Source organism: Lemur catta, chromosome 19 (assembly GCF_020740605.2).
Source record: "Lemur catta isolate mLemCat1 chromosome 19, mLemCat1.pri, whole genome shotgun sequence".
NCBI lineage: Eukaryota > Metazoa > Chordata > Mammalia > Primates > Lemuridae > Lemur > Lemur catta.
Window position 1 is genome coordinate 6,843,275 of NC_059146.1, and position 22,607 is coordinate 6,865,881.

The window sequence follows — 22,607 nt, forward strand, 5'->3', positions numbered from 1 at the left end:
AAATGTTTGGAAAAGGCTGGGCGCAGTGCAGTGGCTCACACCTGTAATCCTAGCACTCTGGGAGGCCGAGGCGGGAGGATCGTTTGAGCTCAGGAGTTTGAGGTTGCTGGGAGCTAGGCTGACACCATAGCACTCTAGCCCGGGCAACAGAGTGAGACTCTACCTAAAAAAAACTCTCTGAGGGTAGCTTTATTTCTCCTTTTTCCAAGTTTTGGGGGATACGTCTTGAATCTCTGTACGGTACTGCATATGTCCATATCAAGGTGAGTTTGAAGGAGATTTCTGATTCATACGTATATAACTTGGAATAAACTTCTAAGTTCCATTCTGAATAACAGCCACAATGCAAAATATTTCTCTTTTAACTGTTTTTTCACATCTACGAGACAAAGTATATCCAAGGAGTACTGGTAATGTGCAAAAGGGGTATACTGTACACTTTAACAGATGACTTATTCCTTAACCCCTCTAGTCCCTTCCCTTGAAAATAAACACGTCACTGAAACTCCACTGCTTCTGTACGCCTCTGCCGCACCGCCAGGCGTGAACATCAGCCGAAAGCACACCTCAGGGATTGAGAGAGGCCCAGGCCACATACATTTTTAAAATCTCTTGGTATTAGATAACAATGATAAAAACCAGAGGGACGTGTATCAAAAACAAGGTTACAAAAATTGTGGTATATTATGTTTAAAAGATACCACAGTTAACAAATTAACACACGCACAGCACACAGTTGTGCTGTTCACAAGATAATTACAGGCTTTGAAAGACGATGATTTATTGCACACTTCAGTAGACGGTGTGCCGTGTAATGAGACACGAATTGTAGGTGAATGTATTTTTCTTTTAATCCTTCAATGTTTGTTTGTGATTGTGTGTAGAATTTCATGGGGAATTAAAGTAAAAAAGCTAACTTTGAGACTCTTCCTGAATGTGAAACTTATGCCGAATGTCATGCTGGTGTTTGCTCTCCCCGCCGCCACAACCGTCATTCTGATTGCTGTGCATTTACTAGATGGAAGGTTTTTTGGATTGGCCGGCACCAGAGAAAGACAGACGAGCAGAGTTGAAAGGGTTAAGTAAAGAGGCCTTATTGGAGCGCTCCTGGGTGAGTCCTGGGCCCAGGCCAGGGCGGGCGAGGTTCCCAGGTCCCGGGGGTGGGGGAGACCTGAGAAGTCGCCCGGCCCAGAAGTCTGAGTGGGCTTATATATGTTTTTTAGGGCTGGAGGTGGGGGTTTCTTTGGCGGTAAGATTTATGGCGGGGAGAGCAAGGACTTTTCCACTGCAGTTTTAAGGCAGGTGTGGAGAAATAGGAGGGGCTGGTGGTATGGGTGGAGCCGAGACCCTTGTCAGGGTGACCATCCAGGTGTGGTTATTCTTTTAACTCAGCTGGTCCTAGCAGGTGTTGTTCTCAGCAGGTCTCCTGGGATTTTCTTTCATTAGGGAGGGGAGGGGTGCCCGCCACCAGCCTTACACCAGAAACTGACAGAAATGAGAATTAGTGATTGAGGGAGGGCCTTGCAACGCTGTCCATCTCAGCATCCCCTCCCAGCATGATTAGGGGACAGATGCGTGTATGCAGAATCTCTGAAACCCAGCAGAGACCTGGCTCTGCGGCCCAGACTGGAAGCTGCCATGTTCTGCCCCGAGGGCCTCGGCGACTGAGAACAGGCGACAGTGCGCGCCCTTGACACAGCATCCCGCCCCCTGTCTCCGCCGACGGGTCTGGGGCTTTTCTCTGCCCCGGGTTGCGCCCCAAGCCCGCCGGCGAGCTGCGCTTCCCTTTGGCAACGGGACGACGCGCGGGGCGGGGCCGGGGCGGGGCCGAGGCCGGGGGCGGGGCGGGGGCGGGGCCGAGGCCGGGGGCGGGGCCTGGGCGGGTCGGGCCCGGCCCCCTCCCTGTCCCGCCGCACGAGGAGTCGAGAGCGCCTGGCCCCCAGCAGTGGGGGTGAGCGGCTCGCGCCGCGGAAGCTTCTGGCAGGAATGGAGAGGCAAGAGTTTTCAGGGTCCTCCCCGCTGACCGAAGTGACAGATGGGCAGGAGACGACAGATGAGTGCGCTGGCCCCGAAGTCTTACACAGGCCCCTTGTGCTCAACATCCTCAACGCGCACGAGCTGGGGGAGTCTGAGGAGGAATTCGAGGAACCGGAGAAGGCGGGTGAGCAAGACCGGAGAGACCAGCGCAAGGGGCGCGATGAGTCCGTCAGGCTCCGCAAGTCCAGCGGCCACTACGAGCCCCACGAGCCCCACGGACACTACGAGCCCCACGAGCCCCACGGACACTACGAGCCCTACGAGCCCTACGAGCCCCACCGACCCGAGCCCAGCGAACCCTACGAGCCCCACGAGCCCTGCGCGCCCCAGGACCTCCAGGACCCCTTTGCAGCCTACGAGCCCCATGAGCCTCACGCACCCCGCAAACCCCGCAAGGCCCATAAGTCCCACAAGTCCCGCAAGTCCCCCGAAGCCCACGAAGCCCGGTGGCCTCCCGGGGCCGCAATGATGATCTCCCCGTCTCTGATCACCAGAGCCCCGCCACAGCGTCAGCGGTCTTCCCTGCCCGGTAGGTGTCCCCCCACCCCGCCCTCGCTTCCTCGCTACCCCCACCGCACCTGGGACAGGGACCCAAGGTGACGGTTTGCATGCAAGAACTTGGTGTTTTAAAGGAACTTAATCTTGTATCATTTACCTGCTGCTTTGCCGTCATCTCCCGTTGCACTTCGAGCGACTCCACTGGGAAATTGACACGCTGATAACGAGAGAAAGTGAATCTTGTCACTCCCACTGCCACCTGATGACCCCTAGCCATCCTGATGACCTATTGTTACCTCCTTTTGAAGCTCTTCTTAATTCTCCTCCACAGTTAGTCATTGCATCTCTCTGGGTTGCACTTTGAACATTACCCTTATTATAGCACTTAAGATCTTTTATTACATTGTTTATCTTTCTTCCTAACTGAACGAAGGGACCCTGGAGGGAAGGCTGTTTTTGTCAGTGTTTGGCACGTGGTCCCATGTGGAAACAGAACATTCACTGTACATCTACTAAGTGCTCGCTATATGCTTGGTCCTCACCAAGCTCACAAGGTAGCAGGGCTGCTGGGACTTGGGTACAAACATCCTTGCTCTGACCACAGTAGCGCACTTTTGACCCCTCACTGCTGACACAGCCCCACACAATTCTTTGCCCACGTTGGACCTCCTGGCCCTTTGCTGACCAGTTTCTCTGGAATGTTCTTACTGACTCCTCCTTCCCCAGCCTCGATTCTGTGGCCCATCATTGCAGTTGTTCCCTTCCATCTTCCACCTCCCTTGGCTCTGGGGCTATCCACCATACCTCTGAGAAAACCCCAAGCCCGGTTGAACTCAGCCATCCTTCTACTCTTCCTACACCTAAGCAGTTGGGTCTTGCCATACAGAATTGCACAATCATACTGACTGGTCTGTTTCAATTTCATCTCAGTTGGTCATTCGGCACTGGCTAGCAAGCTCACTTCATTCACCTGCTAAGTTAGTTCTCCCAGTCGCTGAGATGACGACTAAATGCATTTATGTCTCCTCCAACCTTCACGCCTTTAACCCTCAGCAGCTGACATACTTTATTGAGAACACAGAAGTGATCAATCATGAACTCCCTTATGTTCTTACCATGAGTCTATTGCTTTACCATATCTGTACCCATGGACTCTGCCTTTTCTCATGTTTCAGGGGAGAATTGTGCTTTTTTTTTTTTGGTGAAAAGTAAAATTCTTCACTTGTGCTTCAGATTCCACTCTTGTCTCCTGAAGAACTTTGTTCCTACAGTTATCCTCTCTCTCTCCTGAAGCATCAATTTCTTCTTTCTAATAAATCAGTCTCATGAGCATGTACTCTAGAATCTCCCACCTTGAAATAACCCTTTACCCTGTGTCTTCTTCAGACCCCTCCTTCCCCCACCATCACCTCCATTTTTCTGTTCTCCTGCAGAACTTGTCAAAAGAGTTATCTAGACTCACTGACTCCATTTCCTCACCTCTCATTCTCTCCGGACACCCCAGCTAGGCTTCTTTCCTCTCTACTCCACTGAAATGGCTCTGGTTTACTTCCTGCCTTTCTCTCCACTGCCACACCTGTCATCATGAATGGAGATTTCACAGCCATGAGGATGGTCCATTTGGCTTCTCAGTTCTTTGACCTGATTACTTTGAAGGATCTTGTTCTTCACTCCATCTTAGGCACCCACTACCTTAGCCCTTGGCAATTGCTGTACTATTTCCAGAATCTCTTTTTCAAGCACTCTAATCTCTAACCATGTCCTACCTTTCCAGCTCACTCTTCCATGAACCCCTTATCAAATTTTCAGCTTTAAAGGGACTTCTAATCCATTGATCCTACTAACCTTTCGTTATATATCACTACCTTATGTCTGTCTGTCTCTCCTTACTCACCTTATATTCCATGGACCACCAATGGAATCACTCCCTTGTCTCCCTCTCCCTCTGTCATTCTTGCCTGGTTAAATCCACCTCTTGCCTGCACTTGTGAAAACAGATAATGACGAGAGAAAGGCACACAACTATGCTGACTGACCTTTGAATTCATGCCCTGAACTTCAAGTGGGCTCTAAGTGCTGCTTAGCAATCATACTACATTTCCCCAGTCAATTCACTTCCCAAATGTCCCAGAAATCATGGTCAGTGCTCTCTTTCCTTAAACCTCCTACGTCCTTTCCTCCTTCCTCACCCTTCACTGATGATTTTGCTTTTTATCCCCCACCTGAGAATGGAAGAAATCACAAAAGATCTTCATATCTTTCCACCATGAAATCTACCAAACTACCAACATCTACACATATATACTCTACTTTTTCTCCTGTTAATAATGGATGAACTGTCCTTGCTCCTAGTAAAGGCCATTCCCTCAATCTACATGTTGGATTCCATCCCATCTAACTTCTTTTTTTCCTCTTTTTTCTTTTTTTTTTTTTTTAAGACAGGATCTCTCTCTGTTGCCTGGGCTGGAGTACAGTGGTATTTACATAGCTCACTGCAGCTTCAAATTCCTAGGCTCAAGTGATCCTCCCACCCCAGTCCCTGGAGTAGGTGGGACTGTAGGTGTGCACTACCATGCCCAGCTAATTTTTTTGTAGCAGTGGGGTTCCCCTCTCTACTAGATCATTCCCATTGGCATACAAACATGCACACTAATTCCTATCTCAAAAAAACCCTCAAAAACCCTGACCTTCCCTTAACCTCACGTACCCTTCTAGGTACCCTATTTCTCTGCTCTGCTTTAGAGGAAAAATGAATTGTCTGTAAGTCATTATCTCCATGTCCTCTTTTCCCATTCTCTTGAGAACCACTTAAATGAAGCTTTCATCCCCTCCACTGAGCTGAAGTTGCTTTCGCTGATGTCACAATGACCTCTGCCTTACCAAATTCAGTGGCTAATTCTTCATCCTCATCTTACTCATTTGACATCTTCACTGCTTACTTCTTAAAAGTCTTTCTTTTTTTTTTTTTTTTTTTTGAGACAGAGTCTCACTCTGTTGCCCAGGCTAGAGTGCCATGGCATCAGCCTAGCTCACAGCAACCTCAAACTCCTGGGCTCAAGCAATCCTCCTGCCTCAGCTTCCAGAGTAGCTGGGACTACAGGCATGCACAACCACACCTGGTTAATTTTTTTATATTTTTAGTTGCCCAGCTAATTTTTTCTATTTTTTTAGTAGAGACAGGGTCTGATCTGACTCTTGCTCGGGCTGATCTCGAACCCTTAAGTTCAAGCCATCCTCCTGTCTCAGCCTCCCAGAGTGCTAGGATTATGGGCATGAGCCACTGTGCCAGGCCCTGTTCAGTTCCTTTAAGACACTTATCTAACTGACTGTATTATGTTTCTATTCATTTACTTGTTTACATTAAGCTTTTCTGAGGACAGGCCCTTTGTCTTTCATCCTCAATGCCTGGGACAAGTCAGGACGTAATAATTATTGTTGAATGAAGGATCATTTCATTTGACCTCTCTGTCACCAAATCCAATGGTTTCTTCTCTATCTTTAGTGTTGTGAAGAAAATTCAAAGAGTTAGTACCCATAAAGCATTTAGAACAGATCGTGGTACGTGGTAAGTCTCAGTAGATGTTAGCTAGTAGTAGTAGTACTGTTAGTAGTATTACCTTGTTTGGCCTCTGGGCTGTGTTTGACACAATTGACTACTCCCTTCCCAGGGCCTCTATGACAGCACAATCTCCTGGCCATCACTTACCTGACTGGTTACTCCTTCTCAGGCTCATTTGCTGAACCCTTCCTGTATTCTTGAATTTTATTGGGCTCCATCCTGACCCTTTTTCTCTTTACTTACACTTTTTTCCCTAGGCAGTCCTATCCACACTCGTAACTTTAAATAGCATTTCTATGCTGCTGCCTCCTAGATTTTTGTGTTCAGCTCGACTCTTTCTCTTCTGTGTCTGACCCTCGTATATTCAGCTGCCTGCTGGACATCTCCATTCGGATATGTCATAGGCATCTTAAAGGTAATATACTTCGAAACAGTCTTGATTTTTCCTTCCCAACTTGTTCTTCCCTCAGTCTTTCCCATCTAAGAAAATTGCATCCGGCCTGGCACCATGGCTCACTCCTGTAATCCCAGCACTCTGGGAGGCCGAGGTGGGAGGACAATTTGAGCCCAGGAGTTTGAGACAAGCCTGGGCAACATAGTGAGACCCTGTCTCTACAAAAAGTTTAAAAATTAGCTGGATGTGGTGGTGTGTACCTGTAGTCCCAGCTACTGGGGAGGCTGAGGCAGGAGGATCCCTTGAGCCCAGGAGTTTGAGATTGCAGTGAACCGTGATGATGCCACTGCACTCTAGCCTTGGCAGCAGAACCAGACCATGTCTCAAAAAAAAAAGCAAATCTACTATTCTGTCATTCCTCTTGTTTCACCCTCAAATGCAACGCACCAATGAGAGTTCTGTTAGTTTTATTTTAACAGCATTTCCTTCTAAAACCTTCACTCTTGTGGACTTTTCTTACCTGGATTTCTATACTAGCTTCCTGAGGAGTCCACCTGCTTCTACTCTTGTCCCTTGCCATCCTTTGGCTACCGCAAAATGAAATCAGATCACATCTTTCCCTCAAAGTCCTTCCTGTAGCTTACCATTGCTCTTAGAATAAACCCAAACTTCTTGCAGGGATCCTAGAGCTCCCGGGGCCCTCTGAACTCATCCCCTACCCCTCTCCCTCCTGCTCACTCTGGGGAGCTGCAGTCATAGTGGCTTCCTGTCTGTTCCTCCAAAGGCCAGTCCCTACACCTGCCCTGCTTTGGAGTCTGCATATGTGGTTCCCTCTGCCTGGGATGCTTGTTGTTTTCCCAGGATCATCTCATGGCTAATTCCTATCATTCAAGCCTCAGCCCGTGTTTGTAAGAGGTGGGAAAGCCCATCTTTTGGAGGGCTTGCCCTGCTGTGCTGCCTCCAGTAGCCTTCCTGAAGGAGCTTGATCAAGGCCTTTCTAGGTTATGAAGGAATTGAGCCATATGTTTTCTTTCATAGTCTTTCAAAAAATATTTAAATCTTTGATACATCTGGAGTTTATCCTGATGTATGGTGTGAGTTACAAATCCAGTGCTCCTAGTGGCTGCCTGGTTGCATGTGTCATCTTCACACAGATGCAATCAGGTGAAAATGAACCTGAAAAATCATTTGAAATTAGAGGGGAAAAGTCACAAAAGTGCAGACTTAGAGGTGTGAGAGGAGGCACAGCTCATCCCTTTGTCTTAATAGTTAGCTTGGGGATGTGATATTTTTGAGCACTAGTTCGCATAGAAATCTCAGGTTTGTTGTTGTTTAACCAGATGGAGGGGCTTGTCCTCTTTCTGCCCCTGCCATCCCACGCTCAAGCAAATCCCTCTCCTACTCTCTCATCTCTTGCCCTGTGACCCTGAGCTAAGGCAGTGGGGAGCACAGGCTAGGGAGCTGTGCTTAGGAGAGGAGCAAGGAAGAATGGGCAGTAGTAGCAGATCCGATAGCTTAGTATGTCATGTCGAAGAATGTCCCAAGGTTGATTTATATAGTCATACCAAATAGATGACTGGACTGCACAATAGTGCACTTAAAAGCCTTGAAAATGTAAGTCTTATTGAAGTATCTTAAAGGGAATTATACCTTCCAACGCAGAGCACAACCTGCTAAAATGTTCTTGAGTCCTCACAAATACCTTTCCTATTTCTCTCAAGCTCCACCCTGTCTTGCTCTCTCCCTCTCCTGTCCTCCACTCCCACCCCCAGATCTGTTCTTTTCTTCTGAGAAGTGCTCCTTGTCTTTTCTTTGTAGGTCGGCTGTCCCCCATTTGGTACTCAAACATGAACTTTTTAGAAGGCAGGGCAGAAAGCAAGGTGAAGAATTGTTACACTTTGATATTTCATCCTCATCGTGTTCCAGAATGATTTACTTCTATATGCAATGGGAATGGCCATCGGGGAGGGACAGCGTTTGAATCCCGCTTGCCCCCAGCAGATGGCAGTCTTCCCACAGGTGACCTGGAGCACCGGCTGGTCCTCCCATGTGGGTTTGTTCCCTGCAGCAATGGGGTTTGTGTGCTACAAAATACAACATAAACAGTGAAAGGGAATAAATTAACCATAATGTTCTGATTTATCTCCTAGAGGGAGATGCTATTAATTATCTGGCTCAAAATACTTCGGTGGCTTCTTCCTATTGCCCTTTAATAAAAGCAGAACTCCTCCAGGGCTCATGGTGATGGACCCAGCCACAAATCCTTCTTCTGTCCTTTCCTTGCTCCCTTCCTTCCAGCCACCCTGACCCACTGTCTTGCTGATTCTACCACAGGGCCTTTACACTTGCTGTTTTCCGTCTGCAATGCTCTCCCTCTCTCCTTTCCCCTTCTCCCCCCAGATCATCACGTGTCTGGCACCTTCTTGTCTTCCTTCCAACAGTTCAAGTGTCATTTCCTCCGAAAGGCTCTTCCTGGGCTACTTTTCCTAAAGTAGACGCCCCCTTCCTTCTGCCTTACCAGCCACATCATGCTGCTTTATTTTCTTCCCGACACTTATCAGTGTCTGAAGTTGTTTACTTGCTTATTGTCTATCTTCGTACCTAGATGGTAAGCTGCATGATGGTGGGACAGGGACTTTAACTCTCTTGACCCTTTTCTATTCCAAAGCTTACAATGAATGGATATAGTCACTTTCTAGATTCACTCAATAGTTATTGAGCTTAGAGTAGCTTATGTTCATTAGGTGTTCTAAATATTTAATGTATCTCGTTTTATCTTTAAGACAACCCCTTTGAAGTAAGTGCTGTTTGTGTCCCCATTTTACATGTCAAAGTGGGACCAGCATTCAAAGCAAAATCAGTTGATCCAAAGCCTGTGAACAACTGCAATGAATAGATAGGTTGGCCCAGACGGCCTTGAATGGGAGAGAGGAAGTACTGCTGTTATTTTCTGTGGAAGAGGGGGCTGAGAAATATTTTGGGGACAGGGAGTGATGCTGGAGTTGGGCTACAGGAAGATCAGCCAATATGGATAGATTGGCTGGTTCCAGAAAAATTTGAATGTTTGAACACTGCCGTGCCCAAGAGTCATGGCTCCAGATGCATATTGGAAATTTCAACTTGACCATACGCATAGTAGAAGAGGAAGCTTGATGCTGTTGGAAAGAGCACTGGACTAGGAGACAGGACACTTGGAATTTACTTCTGGTTTTGTCTTAGCAGTGTGTCTGTTTCTTTTCTAGAGAATTGAGGTGGTTACACTGGCAAATGACTATGAGCGCCCCTAGTGTTGAGTCTGTATTTGAATACAAACTGCTTAATTTTGATATAACAAGAGTTTGCCAAAGTGTGATTACTATATATTCTTGAATATAAGGAAATTAAAAAAATGTTTTTGCCAATTTGAATATATAAACTTTTAGTGATTAAAGTTAAAATAGACAAATGTTCATTTATAATTGTACTATAAAAATTAAAATTAAAAATTAACATATTAAACTAAAAATAAAATAACACATTAAAATAAATGGTACAATTTAGAAATATTTCTTATTCCTAATGTCACATTTTATGGATAACAGGTCTATTTAATTTTTTCATGTGTATATTGTACATCACTGGAGTCACTTTTTGAGTAATTTAACACACTTTTTTAGGGAGCATCATTTTTATTTCTAAGTTGTTTGAGAAAGAAAACTTAACAGATCTTTTTATTATGGAGATTTTCAAACATGCACAAAATAGAGAATGCCGTAATAAACTCTACATACCCATCATCTAGTTTCAATAATTAACGTTTTTTTGAATCTTGTTTTATCTAGGCATCCCGCACTTCATTTTTGGGGCAACCTACAGGACAAATTTGTTTTAAAGAAAATAGTTGAGGCCGGGCGTGGTGGCTCATGCCTGTAATCCTAGCACTCTGGGAGGCCGAGGCGGGTGGATCGCTCAAGGTCAGGAGTTCGAGACCAGCCTGAGCAAGAGTGAGACCCCCCCCCGTCTCTACTAAAAATAGAAATAAATTATCTGGACAGCTAAAACTATATATAGAAAAAATTAGCCGGGCGTGGTGGCGCATGCCTGTAGTCCCAGCTACTCGGGAGGCTGAGGCAGTAGGATCGCTTAAGCCCAGGAGTTTGAGGTTGCTGTGAGCTAGGCTGATGCCACGGCACTCACTCTAGCCAGGGCAACAAAGCAACACTCTGTCTCAAAAAAAAAAATAAAATAAAATAAAGAAAATAGTTGATATCATGCCATTTCACTCATAAATACCTCAGTATACATCTCTAATTGCTAAAGAGGTATTTTAAGAAAAATCCCATAATTATCATGTCATAATTACACTGAACAAAATTTACAATTTATTCTTTAAAACCATCTAATGCCCACTAAATACTTAAGATTCCCTAATTGTCTCAAAAATGTATTTTTACAGTTGATTTATTGGAATTATGACTTAAGGGCCGAACATTGCATTTGGGAGTTAGATCTCTTGAAGGAAACCAAAATATTTCTCCCCAAGATATTGAGGATTGTTAAGTTAAAGACACTAAAAACTCAGGAGAACACTCTGCCTCGGCCTCTGTGTCCCTGATGGCAGGACATAAATCCTTCCTTGCTGGACACAGCACTTGCTTATCGGCCCAGAGAAGGCTCCAGCAGGCACCAGAGAAAGCTGGGAACAGATTTTACTATCTTTCCCACATTTTCCTGCCTTCTTAGAAGACTGGAACTGCTCTCTCCTTTGTCTTGTCACTATATAAGATTTATGGCCTTTGTTAAAATACCATTTAAGCAAAGCCTCCAAGTCACTGCCTTGAGAGAGAAATACTTTAGCAGAGGCCTCTCCTGGTGACAGGTATAGCACCGTGTTCATAAACTTCTGCTTGTTTTCTTTTTAATCTGATACTTGTTTTCAGGAGAGTGTCTCAACTAAGAACCTAAAAAGGGAAAGAAAATAGTTTTCTCCCCTACACTCTCTTCAGTCTCTGTTACTCTTTATCACTTAAACCTTATCTTCTCTCCCTTTGTGAAACACCATTTATTTGTCAGAAAAATTGGGTAAAATATTCTGAATTTGATTCTTTCTTTGTGACATCTTTAACTTGTTCCTTTAGCTCTGCTATTTCTTGCCAACTGCAATTATAGATTAAGAGGCTTGCTTAGATTCAGAATGCATTATTTTTGGCAAGACTCTTTGGTGGGTGGTGCGGAGTGTGTACTTCCTCTGGCATCACACTTTGAACAAGGCACAGGATGTCTGGCTCTCCCACCCGTGGGGAGTCTAAGATTGATGGGTGGGTTCAGGTGAGGTCAGCCTGATCGCTCCATTTTAAAGTTCCCCATCACCTTTTCACCTAATGTTTTTCACCAGTGTTGCTCATTGCCTAAGTTCCATGATTTTATTAGGAGTAAGACGGGTCCCCTTTGAACCTGTGTTTGATGCAGTCACTGGAAATTATGCTACAAGCCATCAGAACCCATTTATGTACCCATTCCCCCATAATCCATTTATTTTAAAAAAAAGGAAGGAAAAGAAAAAAAAGAACCTATTCATATAATGCAAGAGTAGGAATTTAAAAAATTTCATCCTGTAGGTGTACTTTTGCCTTTACAATACAATCACTATGTTGTGTATTGTTTTGCTTTATACAATGTTTAAAACTTGTTTAGAGCAACACCCAGCACTCATGATCATAAGATCATATCCCCAAGAATAATTACTAAAGTTGTTTTAAATTTCTTAACCCCTCCCCCCCTTTTAAATACTAATTTTGGTAGAGAGAACTCTGTAATCTTCCCATTCTAGCATCTACTGAGGTTGTTTCAGGCTAATATGTTTTCCTGACCAGTTCTTTGTCGGGAAGATACAGTAATTGAGAAAGTGCCTCCTAAGATGGGTTCTTGTAAGAGGTTGCATGTAAGGTGATCTTTTCTGAAGAATAATTCCTTTGGGAAAAATCTTGACTTATATTGTCGTTTATAGTACTTTACAGGAAACTTCCTTACCTTTCTTAATTAAACTTGGTTTCATGAAACACATATCAAGAGTGAATTCTGAAGAAGGAAAAAAAAAAGTAAGAATATAGGATTCTGTTCCGCTTTCCACGATCAAGTCTTATGATTTATTCTCTGCCTTGTATAACACCAGTAGGACCTCACAAGAGAGATTTCTTTCTTTCTTTTTTATTTCAAGATATTATGCGGGTACAAACAGTTTGGTTACAAGTAATGGCTTTGCCTCGCCAGATTTCTTTAATATTTCAATATTTGACGCAGCCCGGCACGCCAGGCGCCCCCTGCCCGCGGACCGTGGCCTCGGCGTCCCGCCGCGAGAGCGCCACCTGGCGGGGGACCAGCCCGGCGCGAGGCGGGCGAAGGCTGGGCAGCACCGCCAGGCCCGGCCGGCCCGGGGACCTGCACGGCTGCTTCCCCGCCGGAAACACGGTCAGCAGCTGGAAAGTCGGTCGAGAGACACGCACGGGGCCATCGGGGCCACCCCGTCGCCCGGCACAGCCGTGCGTGTCGGTGCTGCGTCTGTTGGCATTTGCACGTGGCCAAGTGATCTGCCTTGGAGAAAATGAAACCAAGAAATAAATGGCGCCGAAGCCCCTGCTCCCCTCTTCTTCCGGGATAAGATTCCAATGTTAAGAACAGCTGGTGTCTTTGCTTTCACTAGTAGAATACTCAGATACGACCGTGCTGGGCGTTGTCATGTGTGCTTCCTTTGTTTCATTTTATTCTCCTTCCCCTCTCCCTCCACTATTTTTTCTACCTCCCCCCTTGACTTTTTCATCTTAAAAGCATATATACCCTCTTGTAGTGTATGTGTTTATGCAAGCAAGCTCAAATGCCTTTAGAAATGAGGGGAGGGTGTAAACAGGTAAAGAAACCAGTGAAAATACATGTGAGTACGAGTTTACAATTAGGTTTAACGTTTTACCAATAGTAATTTTCGTAGTTGGAACCCTTTAATAGTAAACACTTCTTAATTACTTATCAGTTACTTAAACAAATGTTTCTTTTACTCACAGAAATTTAAGCAGAATCTTAATTCCTGGGTTTTTAGGAGTGATAGTAGTTGCCATTTATTGTGCGTTAACTGTGTTTTGGACATTATGCAGTGCTTTACATGTTTTATTTAACTTTCACATAACAACCTTTTGAGGCAAGAACCCATTTTTACACGTGAGGAGACTGAGTTACAGCGAGCTTAAGTAAACTTGCTCAAGATCAGAGGTTGGAGCCAAGATTTGAGTCCAGGTTGATTTTAGAGCCAGTGGTCTTAGCCATTAAAAAATATCATAGTGGTTCCCAAACTTGTCTGCTTCAAAAAATACTGATGCCTCCCCCAGAGATTGTGACTTAATCGGTCTGGAATGTGGCCTGGGACCTGGAATTTTAAAAAGATCTCCAGGTGATTCTAATCTGCAGAAGAGTTTGGAAATCACAGTAACAGCTGCTTTGCTTGGGACATTAGCTAATAAAAGCTACCTGAGAGCTTTTCCATCCTACCAAATAGTTACATAATATAAAAAGTGTGTTTTCTAAAATAAAGAGTGAAATCTCCTTTATTTACCTGTGGTTTATTTTTGTACATAGTGTGACATATTTAATTTGGCCATTTTCTCCAAATAGTTATTTTTCCTAGCTACTTCCTGTTTTGATTTGTGATGCTATCTTTATCATATCTTTAATTGCTGTTGAATCTAATTTTTGCTTTTGCTTTTATTTTTTAGCAAATCCTGTCTCCTGTGGCTTCATAAGGACATGGTGAGACCGTAGCTATAGTACTGTTCTCACAGACCTAAACTAGTGGGCCAGCCACGCTGGATGGGCTGACTTATTCTGGGGCATTTGAAGTGAAAGTCCATCTTGAGGTTTTTGAGAAGGTGATTCCTATGCTTCCCCTTTGTCATAAGGCCCTTTTCTAATCACAATTCCTGTGGGAAGAGGAATGAAGGAAGATAAATTGGGAAAGAAGATTGAGATGTAGGCCAACACTTCTTATATTCACTTAGTTTTTCATTTGTTTGCTAGATACTAGGTTTGTCGCACACTGGACCGGAACCTTTAAGGGACTGGGATTCTGCATTGACAATCTCATGTCATAGCTTTTGTGAAGCTCCAGATTAATATATCCCAATCCCCCTTGCCTGTAATTCAAGTACAGTAGCTAATGAAATTTCAAGAAAGTACCCTCTATGAAAAAAAAAAAAGGAAAATATGTGTGTGTGTGTGTGTGTATTCACATGCAATGTGCACAAATAAAGGCTGAAAATAGATGCTTACCCTTGGTTTGGCTAAGATGTGGGTAGAAGAGGAAATAATTCTAGTCTGAAAATTCAAAATCTAAAATGCTCCAAAATCTGGAACTATTGGAACACTGACATGATACCACAAACGGAAAATTCCACACATGAATACTTAACACAAACTTTGTTTCATGTACAAAATTATTTTAAATACTGTATAAAATTACCTTCAGGCTATATGTATAAAAGCATATAAAACATAAATGAATTTCATGTTTAGACTTGGGTCCCATCTCCAAGATACCTTATTATGCATATGCAAATATTCCCAAATCCAAAAAAAATCCAAAATCTGAAATACTTCTGGTCCCAAGCATTTTGAATAGGAGATACTCATCCAGTGGAATCATTGGAGAAATACCAGGGGCTCATATCAGTGCTTCATGTAGGTGAGAAGTAAATAATACCAGATTTTGTTTTTATCCACTTTTTAAGTAAGTGAGTAAAAACCATTCATATTTATTTTTATTGTTTAACCTATTTACATGTATGGTTATTACTTAGGCTTATTTTGTATTTGCTATTTACTATGCTTTACAGCAGTTTTTTTCTCTTTCGTGCAGTAAATACTACTACCCCATTTTTGTGTAATGCTTTGCAGTTTGTTTAAAAAAATATTTCTCACAAGAATTCTGAAAAGTAGGTAGGATGGCTATCTTAATTAAATTTTCCTGAGAGAAAATGAAATTCAGAGAAATTGTACTGCTTTCCCAAGGTGGTTTGGTAGCTAAGTAGTAGAGTGGGTAGAATTAACACTTAGTGAATATTACCAAGTATCCACTCAAAATACCACATTACTTCGTATAAATAATGTATACCGAGTGAGCAAACTCTCCTGTGGCTAGACAGTGAAAACAGTTTATGCCTAGTAAGTTAAAACATTTTTACGATTACTGTTATGATTTCTTACTGCTTTTTGCTTCTGTTTGATTGGTTAATTTGGAGTTGATTGTGTAAGGAAATTGTGCTATTTCCATTATCTATGCCTGTATCTTCTAAAAACTTCTTTCTTATACAAATGTGCTGTGCCTAATTAGCTATGAAAGAAAATTTCTGAATATAAGCAAGATACTAAAATATAAAAGAGCATTCTGTCTGAAAGAGAGAATTAGTAGATTGCCTCATCAGTAGAGACCTGAAATCAGTTCCATAATTGTTGCCAGGTAATCATGTATTTAATGGTGTGCACCCAAAGTAAGGATTTCAAAAACTTTCTTAGCTGTTGACAAACCATAGGAAACTATCAATGAAGACATTGGATGGCAATGTAATCCTTATTTTAAAAAAAAAATTGCCCTCAAGAGTGAAAACCCTTTAACTATATTCTTTGGTATCTGAACAGGAACACAAAACATTGTGAGGTAATGCAGTTCCCAAGAGAGATGGGAAATCCGTCTTAATCTTAAGATTAAGAGATGTAGGTTGGAGATGTAGCTGTGGGGACATAATGCATAAAAAGTGAATGAAAAGGTGAGGTATTAGTCAGACCTTAATAGAGAATTAGCAAATGTTAATGAGATTACCATTGTATTGCTGGTGAAGAAAAGGTAGCAAGGGGAATCTTGGCTGGGGTGATGATGGAAGTCAGGAGCTAACTTGCTTTAAAAGATTAGTATATAATGAGATGTTTTGTCTGCAACTATGGCTTGCTTTCTTTCCACCAAGCCACCCTCCCTGGAAAGTTGGCACAGGCTCTCACAGCAGGGATCACGCTGTACCTGCATGGCAAAGTCAGCCGTTCTTTTCTTGGGTAAGAATGTAGATTTTCTTCCTGGCAACGGACAGTATTTTCATTGTTTCTAGATGAACATGACTAGGCAAGGCTAGGGGGTAGCACCATATCAAATTGCAAATTTTTCACCACCAAAGAATCTTTTGGTTATCTCTACCCACTACCACAATCTCATGTCTTGAAAGATTTTTTTTTCCTTCTTGTTGTTCACAAAACACATTTCTTAATTATTTTTTAAAATTAGACACATATAAGTTTTAATCAGTCTTCTGTCAGTATGAAGTAACATATGGGGATGATATAATTCAGAAAGAAATTTAGTATTTGGGGTAGCTTCTACAGCCTTACTGTGGATGGTGTAGGATTCCATTTGACTTTGTGAAATATTCAGAAGGTTGCAGACTCCCATTATTACTTTCATAGGTCCCCTAAGGATTTGGGAACATCAGCCTGGGAGCCCTTGGACTAAGCAGCAGAGTCCTGAGAAACCAAGATGCAGATTGGTTAGTTGCAGTAGGAAAGGGAGCAGTTAGAAGAGTGCAGAGTGTGAGACATGGGAGAAGAAAGGCCTGAGCAGCTGGGCTGGAGACGGGGTGCCGTTCTTACTACCTCCTAACCTGCATTTTGTCTAGCAACCTCTTTGAGCAATAAAAGAATTTAAAGTATCTTAAATCAATAAACGACTTTACCTGGTTTATTGATAGTTCCATGATTTTCCCTTATAGAATAGTTAAACTAAGTTTATATTTTAAACAATTGAAAGTCAGTTCAATTCAATCTAATCAGGATTTACTACCTATAAGGTATCATGCTAGGTGCTGCAGGTGAGAAAGAAAAAAGGAACTAACGTTTATTGAGTACCCACTCCATGGTTAGAATGTGCTAGGCAACAGCCCTTTGAGATGGATACAATTATTTTTATTTATAGATGAGGCTAACCACACTGGCCTCCTGTTGTTCTTCAAACATATAGGCTTGCTCTTCCCCAGGGCCTTTGAACTTGCTGTTACCACTGGAATGGAATGATCTTTCTCTGGAAAATGTGTATAGTTAGTCATTGTTCAAATGTAACCTGATCACTAATGCCTACCTGACCACCCTATTGAAAATTGCAACCCTCTCCCCGCCACATACTCCTTATCCCCTTATAGCTCTGCCATGCAGGATGTGTGGCTTCGGGGACACGTGTGCAAGGGGGAAAGTGAGAGAGGGTGGAGGCCTACAGCCCTTCCGTGCATTGCCCTGGTAGTGCTGCCCACTACGCCTGCTGAAGTTAGACGTGACTAGTCACTGACCCCAGACAACTGCAAGGGAGGCTGGGAAATGCAAGGGAACCCGTGGACACCTGGAGAGCACACACTGTCTCTACTACAGGTGGATTAAGAACAATCAGGGAAGGTTCAAAGGAGCAGAGTGGGGCACAAAGGGGGTTGTTGGTATCAGAAGTATATTTCACTTGTTTCATAGTTTTGCCAAAGCCAGGCATTCTGTCTGAAATTTATCTGTACAATCTCTTCATAATCCAGTGCCACCAAGCCACCTACAAATTACATTAATATGCTAACTGAGGGTTATTGCTATTAACAAGTGTGCATTTTACCTAGGGTCTTCTGGAGACAATATACTTATTGTTTTGTTGCATACTTACTGCCTGTATTTTATTATGTACTATATCAATGCTTCTAGAAGTGAGAATTTTAGGTCCATGGTATTTTTGGACACTTGGAGCCTTTTAGCACTCTTCAAATCACATAAAATAATAGCATTTTTTTCCATAAATTGGATTTCTTTGAGTAGGAATCATCTGATGTAACAATATTTTTTAAGTATTCTCTTTGAATTAATCAGCTGGTATATTTGTTAGTTCTTTTTCTAGGAAGAAAATCCAAGATCTTTCTAGGCCTAAAAAGCAATGGGGAACTCCAGATAGGTAAGGCAATATTATATGGTCTTGTTTGTGATCATTGTGTCCGTTACATCAAATAGGTAAGTGTTATTCTTACCTGCCCACTAAGCCTGCATTCCAGGTTTATCCATCCACCTCAACTGGATCCACTGAAACAATATTGTCACCTCACTATAGTCAACACATGGAAGGCTAACCCTTGGTCAGTGGTTCCCAAATTTGCCTGCACATTGGAATCACCTGGGGAGCTTTAATACTGACTGATACCTGAGTTCTATTCTCCCAAATCCTGATTGAGTTGATCTGGGGTGCAGCCTAGGCTTTGGGAGTTAAAAGCTCCCCAGATGATTCTAATAGGCAGATAGATTTGAGAACCTCCACCCCAGGGTGTGACTCCACACTCCTTTGAAACTTTTGTGTGCATTCTTTGCAAGTGCACATGAAACATTTATCAAGATAAACCATATTCTGGGACATAAATAAGTCTCAATAATTTTTTAAAACATTCAAAATCATTTGTATTTTATTTATTTACTTATTTATTTAGAGACAGAGTCTCGCTCTGTCACCCTGGATAGAGTGCAGTGGTGTCATCATAGCTCACTGCAACCTCAAACTCCTGGGCTTAAGCAATCCTCCCGCCTCAGCCTCCCAAGTAGCTGGGACTACAGGCATGTGCCACCATGCCTGGCTAATTTTTTCTATATATATTTTTAGTTGTCCAGATAATTTCTTTATATTTTTAGTAGAGATGGGGTCTTGCTCTTGCTCAGGCTGGTCTCGAACTCCTGACCTCGAACGATCCTGCCGCCTCGGCCTCCCAGAGTGCTAGGATTACAGGCATGAGCCACTGTGCCCGGCCTAAAAGGAAACCTTTTAAAATTCTTGGTTATATTTCATGGATCCATCAAACAGATAAATATCCTATACTCTGGGGCCAAGTCCTAGATATGGACCATAGAAGATTAAATTTTTATTTCCTTGATGTTGTTAGTCATGGAACTGCTAAATATAGGTGATTTTAAAAATACTGGTGCGGTAATGAATTATCTGTATGATATGTCACTTTAATAGGTTAGCTGTTCTCCCCCCTTCCTGATGAACTTTGCAGCTATATTTTTCTTGACTGCAGATTCTTTGCTATTTCTCACCCCATTGATCCTTTTCTTCTAACTTATTTTGAGCCAAATCTCCTGCCTTTTACATCATCCCCAATGTTTTTAGTTCATACTATGTTCTAGTTTTTACGGCCAAAATTTTTAAGCAGCCAATAATCTCATGAGGGTTCAGTTCCCAGAAGGCATCATGATCAGGACCGTATTTTATGTGTTTTATTTAATTGTGGTGTCTAAGGTAACTTTTGTTTTGAATTTGAAACACTGAATGCAAAAACCCATATATATATATATATATATATATCTCCATCACACCTGCTTCCTAATCCCTGACCCTGCTAGTCTATCTTCACCTGAACTTTTATATTTGTCCCTATTCAACAACATTTTTTCACTCTTTTTGTTATTACCATTGATAATCAGTTATTTTGTTAATCCGTTAATTTGTTATTACCACTGGCCGAATCCCATTGTCCTTTATTTTTTCAGTTTTCATCCTTCTTGATGTCTAAGTTATATTTGATGCATCTTGTCTCAAGCTCTTCATCTCCTTGACTTCCATTACATGGTGCTCTCACCTCTACCCACCTCTCTCTTCTTTGGGAACGTAGTTGCTGTCTTCCCCACTGCGGCTCCCCTGTTCTGGCCCTCCTCACTTCCATTCTTCCTGAGGTCGTCCTCTCCGCTCTGATACCTTCTGCTGCATGTCACTATCAGGTGAATCTCCAGGTTTCACCATTTCTTCATTCATCAGACCGTTACTGAGCACCTCTCGTGTACAGCACTGAACTATGCAGCAAAGGGAAATCTCCAAAAGACTAAGACAAGATCTGAAAGAATATATGGCAGGAGAGACAGGCACTCTTGTCAAAATCGTGGAGGTCTTGTAAGCCACAGTAAGGAGTTAGGAATTTACTAACTAGTTAGGAATTTACTAAAGTCAGTGGAAACCTTTGAAGTGTCTTGAACAAAGGGGTAACTTGATCAGATTTGCATTTAGAAAGATCATTGGCAGTGGTGTGGCCAATATTTGAGCCAATATTCAGGAAATGGAATCAGTGGAATGTAGTGGGTGGGGATATTAATTCATTAATATTTCTAATAATGACCCCAGCTGATGTTTATGGAGCAGAGAAAGAAAGATTATATCCAAAAATACAAGAAAAGTTGAAGAAAAGAAAACCTGAGGCCTTTTAAAGGGATAAGCCCAGTTAGTTGGCAAAATGAATTATGTACAAAGTTGGTTACTGAGATACCTTATTCTTCCTCCTCGGTTTCAAGGCCGCCTCTGCCCTCCTTTCCCATTCCAGCAATGTTACTTAATTACCTCTCCATAGGACTTGCAGCTTCCACACAAACATTCCTGGTTCAAGAGCTGATCATTCCCATTTCCCTCTGTTATTCCAACATGGAACATGCCTCAGTTCTGGCCGTCTGTGCCTTTTACTTTCTTCCATGAAGCCTTCCCAGGTAAATCCTGTACTGATTTCTCCTTTTCTGTTCGTCTCCTGCACAGTGACCATGCCTATTTCACAGGGCTGTTGAGACTAGCTGAACTGTTGTCTGTAAAGTACTTAGCACAGTGTCTGGCACACGGTATTTCACGAAGGGTAGCTATTAATAGTATTCTGTTACTATTTTATTTTCCGACCACTTGGTACAGGGCTTCACCCAAAATGGGAGCATGGTGTAGTTGGCATGCCCATTTTACGACAACCTGAGTATAAATCACAGTGTTTACATGATGGCAGAAACAGAACTATCTCTAATAGGTTCATTTTTGGTCACCGTGTTTTAAGACAATAGATAACACAATCTTCTTATATTCTTATTTTTAACTTCCATAAATATTATAGTTTATCCATTTCTGATGCCTGGAAATTAAAAACTTCTGCGTTAGAAATAGTTCTCAAAATGAAGGAAAATTAGTATAGAAGCTGTCAAGAGCTATTTCTTAGATTTGTATTAGCAGTGAATTTCTTATCATTTTATTTCTGTGCTTCTTAACAGAAAACTGTTTTGGGGAAATCAGGATCCTATTCGTCCTGTTCCCCAGGGTGCATTGAAGGCTCAGCTGACCCAAAGACTTGAGGATCTTGCCCAACACAAAAAAGTCTCCAGCCTATACGTACCTAACAGGTTAGTGCGCATGTGTTATCAGGTTACTTTGTCAGGAGTTCTTAGGGAAAATGAACATAGGACCCAGGCCTTTTATCTAAATGCCACAGATTGTCCAATCTGCAGTCAAAATTTACTGAGGATTAAGGATTCTATATCTGTTTCTAACCTGATGCCACAGGTAGACTTTTCCAGACGAAAATCTAGTATTTAGCTATTGCACACTTATAACATCTATTAATACTTTGGCTTATGAGGATTTTGGTTTGTTAATAAAATGAGGGCGTTATAGAAGGATGCTTCTATAGTTAGGAAAACATCTGTTTAAGATATGTTTGAAGAATTCTACAGAAGCCATTAACTTTTCAAGTTAGGATCCCCAATTTTGGGATTAAAGAAACTTGAGAAGTTGAGGGATATCTGAAATCACCTGTCAGACTCCCTCAGAGGACGGGCCACTCCCTCCCTCTACGTTCTCACCTTGGCTTCAGTGACACGCTCTGTCCCGGCTCCCCACCTGTCTTCCTCACCCTGCCCTCTCAGTCTCCTCCCCAGGTTCCTCTTTCTCTGTCCGTGTTGCGCAGTGGCCCGTCCTCGGCTTCTTTCCCTTCCTGCTCTAAACTCTCGCCACGGGGGTGAATTGTCCTCTCATGTGGGTTTTGCTTTCCTCCTTGTGGTGACGACCTCCACGTCGTTATCCCCAGCCTACACCTCTCTGCTTTCTCAGAAATACTAGATTCCCCTGTGGGATGGTACCGCAGAACCTCCAACTCAACATGTTTGAAACAGAACTGCTTTTATTTATTTTTTTTTAACCATTATTATTTTTTTGAGACAGGATCTTGCTCTGTCACCCAGGCTAGAGTGCAGTGGCGTCATCAGAGCTCACTGCAACTTCCAACTCCTGGGCTCAAGCGATCCTCCTGCCTCAAC

At 42.8% G+C, this 22,607-nt stretch overlaps 1 protein-coding gene across 1 annotated transcript in view; it reads left to right on the forward strand.

Annotated features, from left to right (window-relative positions):
• Nucleotides 1–1,986: 1,986 nt before the first annotated feature.
• Nucleotides 1,987–22,607, forward strand: part of THEGL (theg spermatid protein like) — a 36,333-nt gene continuing 15,712 nt past the window's right edge. The window contains exons 1-4 of the mRNA XM_045531683.1: nt 1,987–2,566; nt 14,228–14,261; nt 18,400–18,465; nt 21,567–21,695. Coding sequence (XP_045387639.1) covers nt 1,987–2,566; nt 14,228–14,261; nt 18,400–18,465; nt 21,567–21,695 — 809 coding nt within the window. The remainder of the gene's footprint in view (nt 2,567–14,227; nt 14,262–18,399; nt 18,466–21,566; nt 21,696–22,607) is intronic.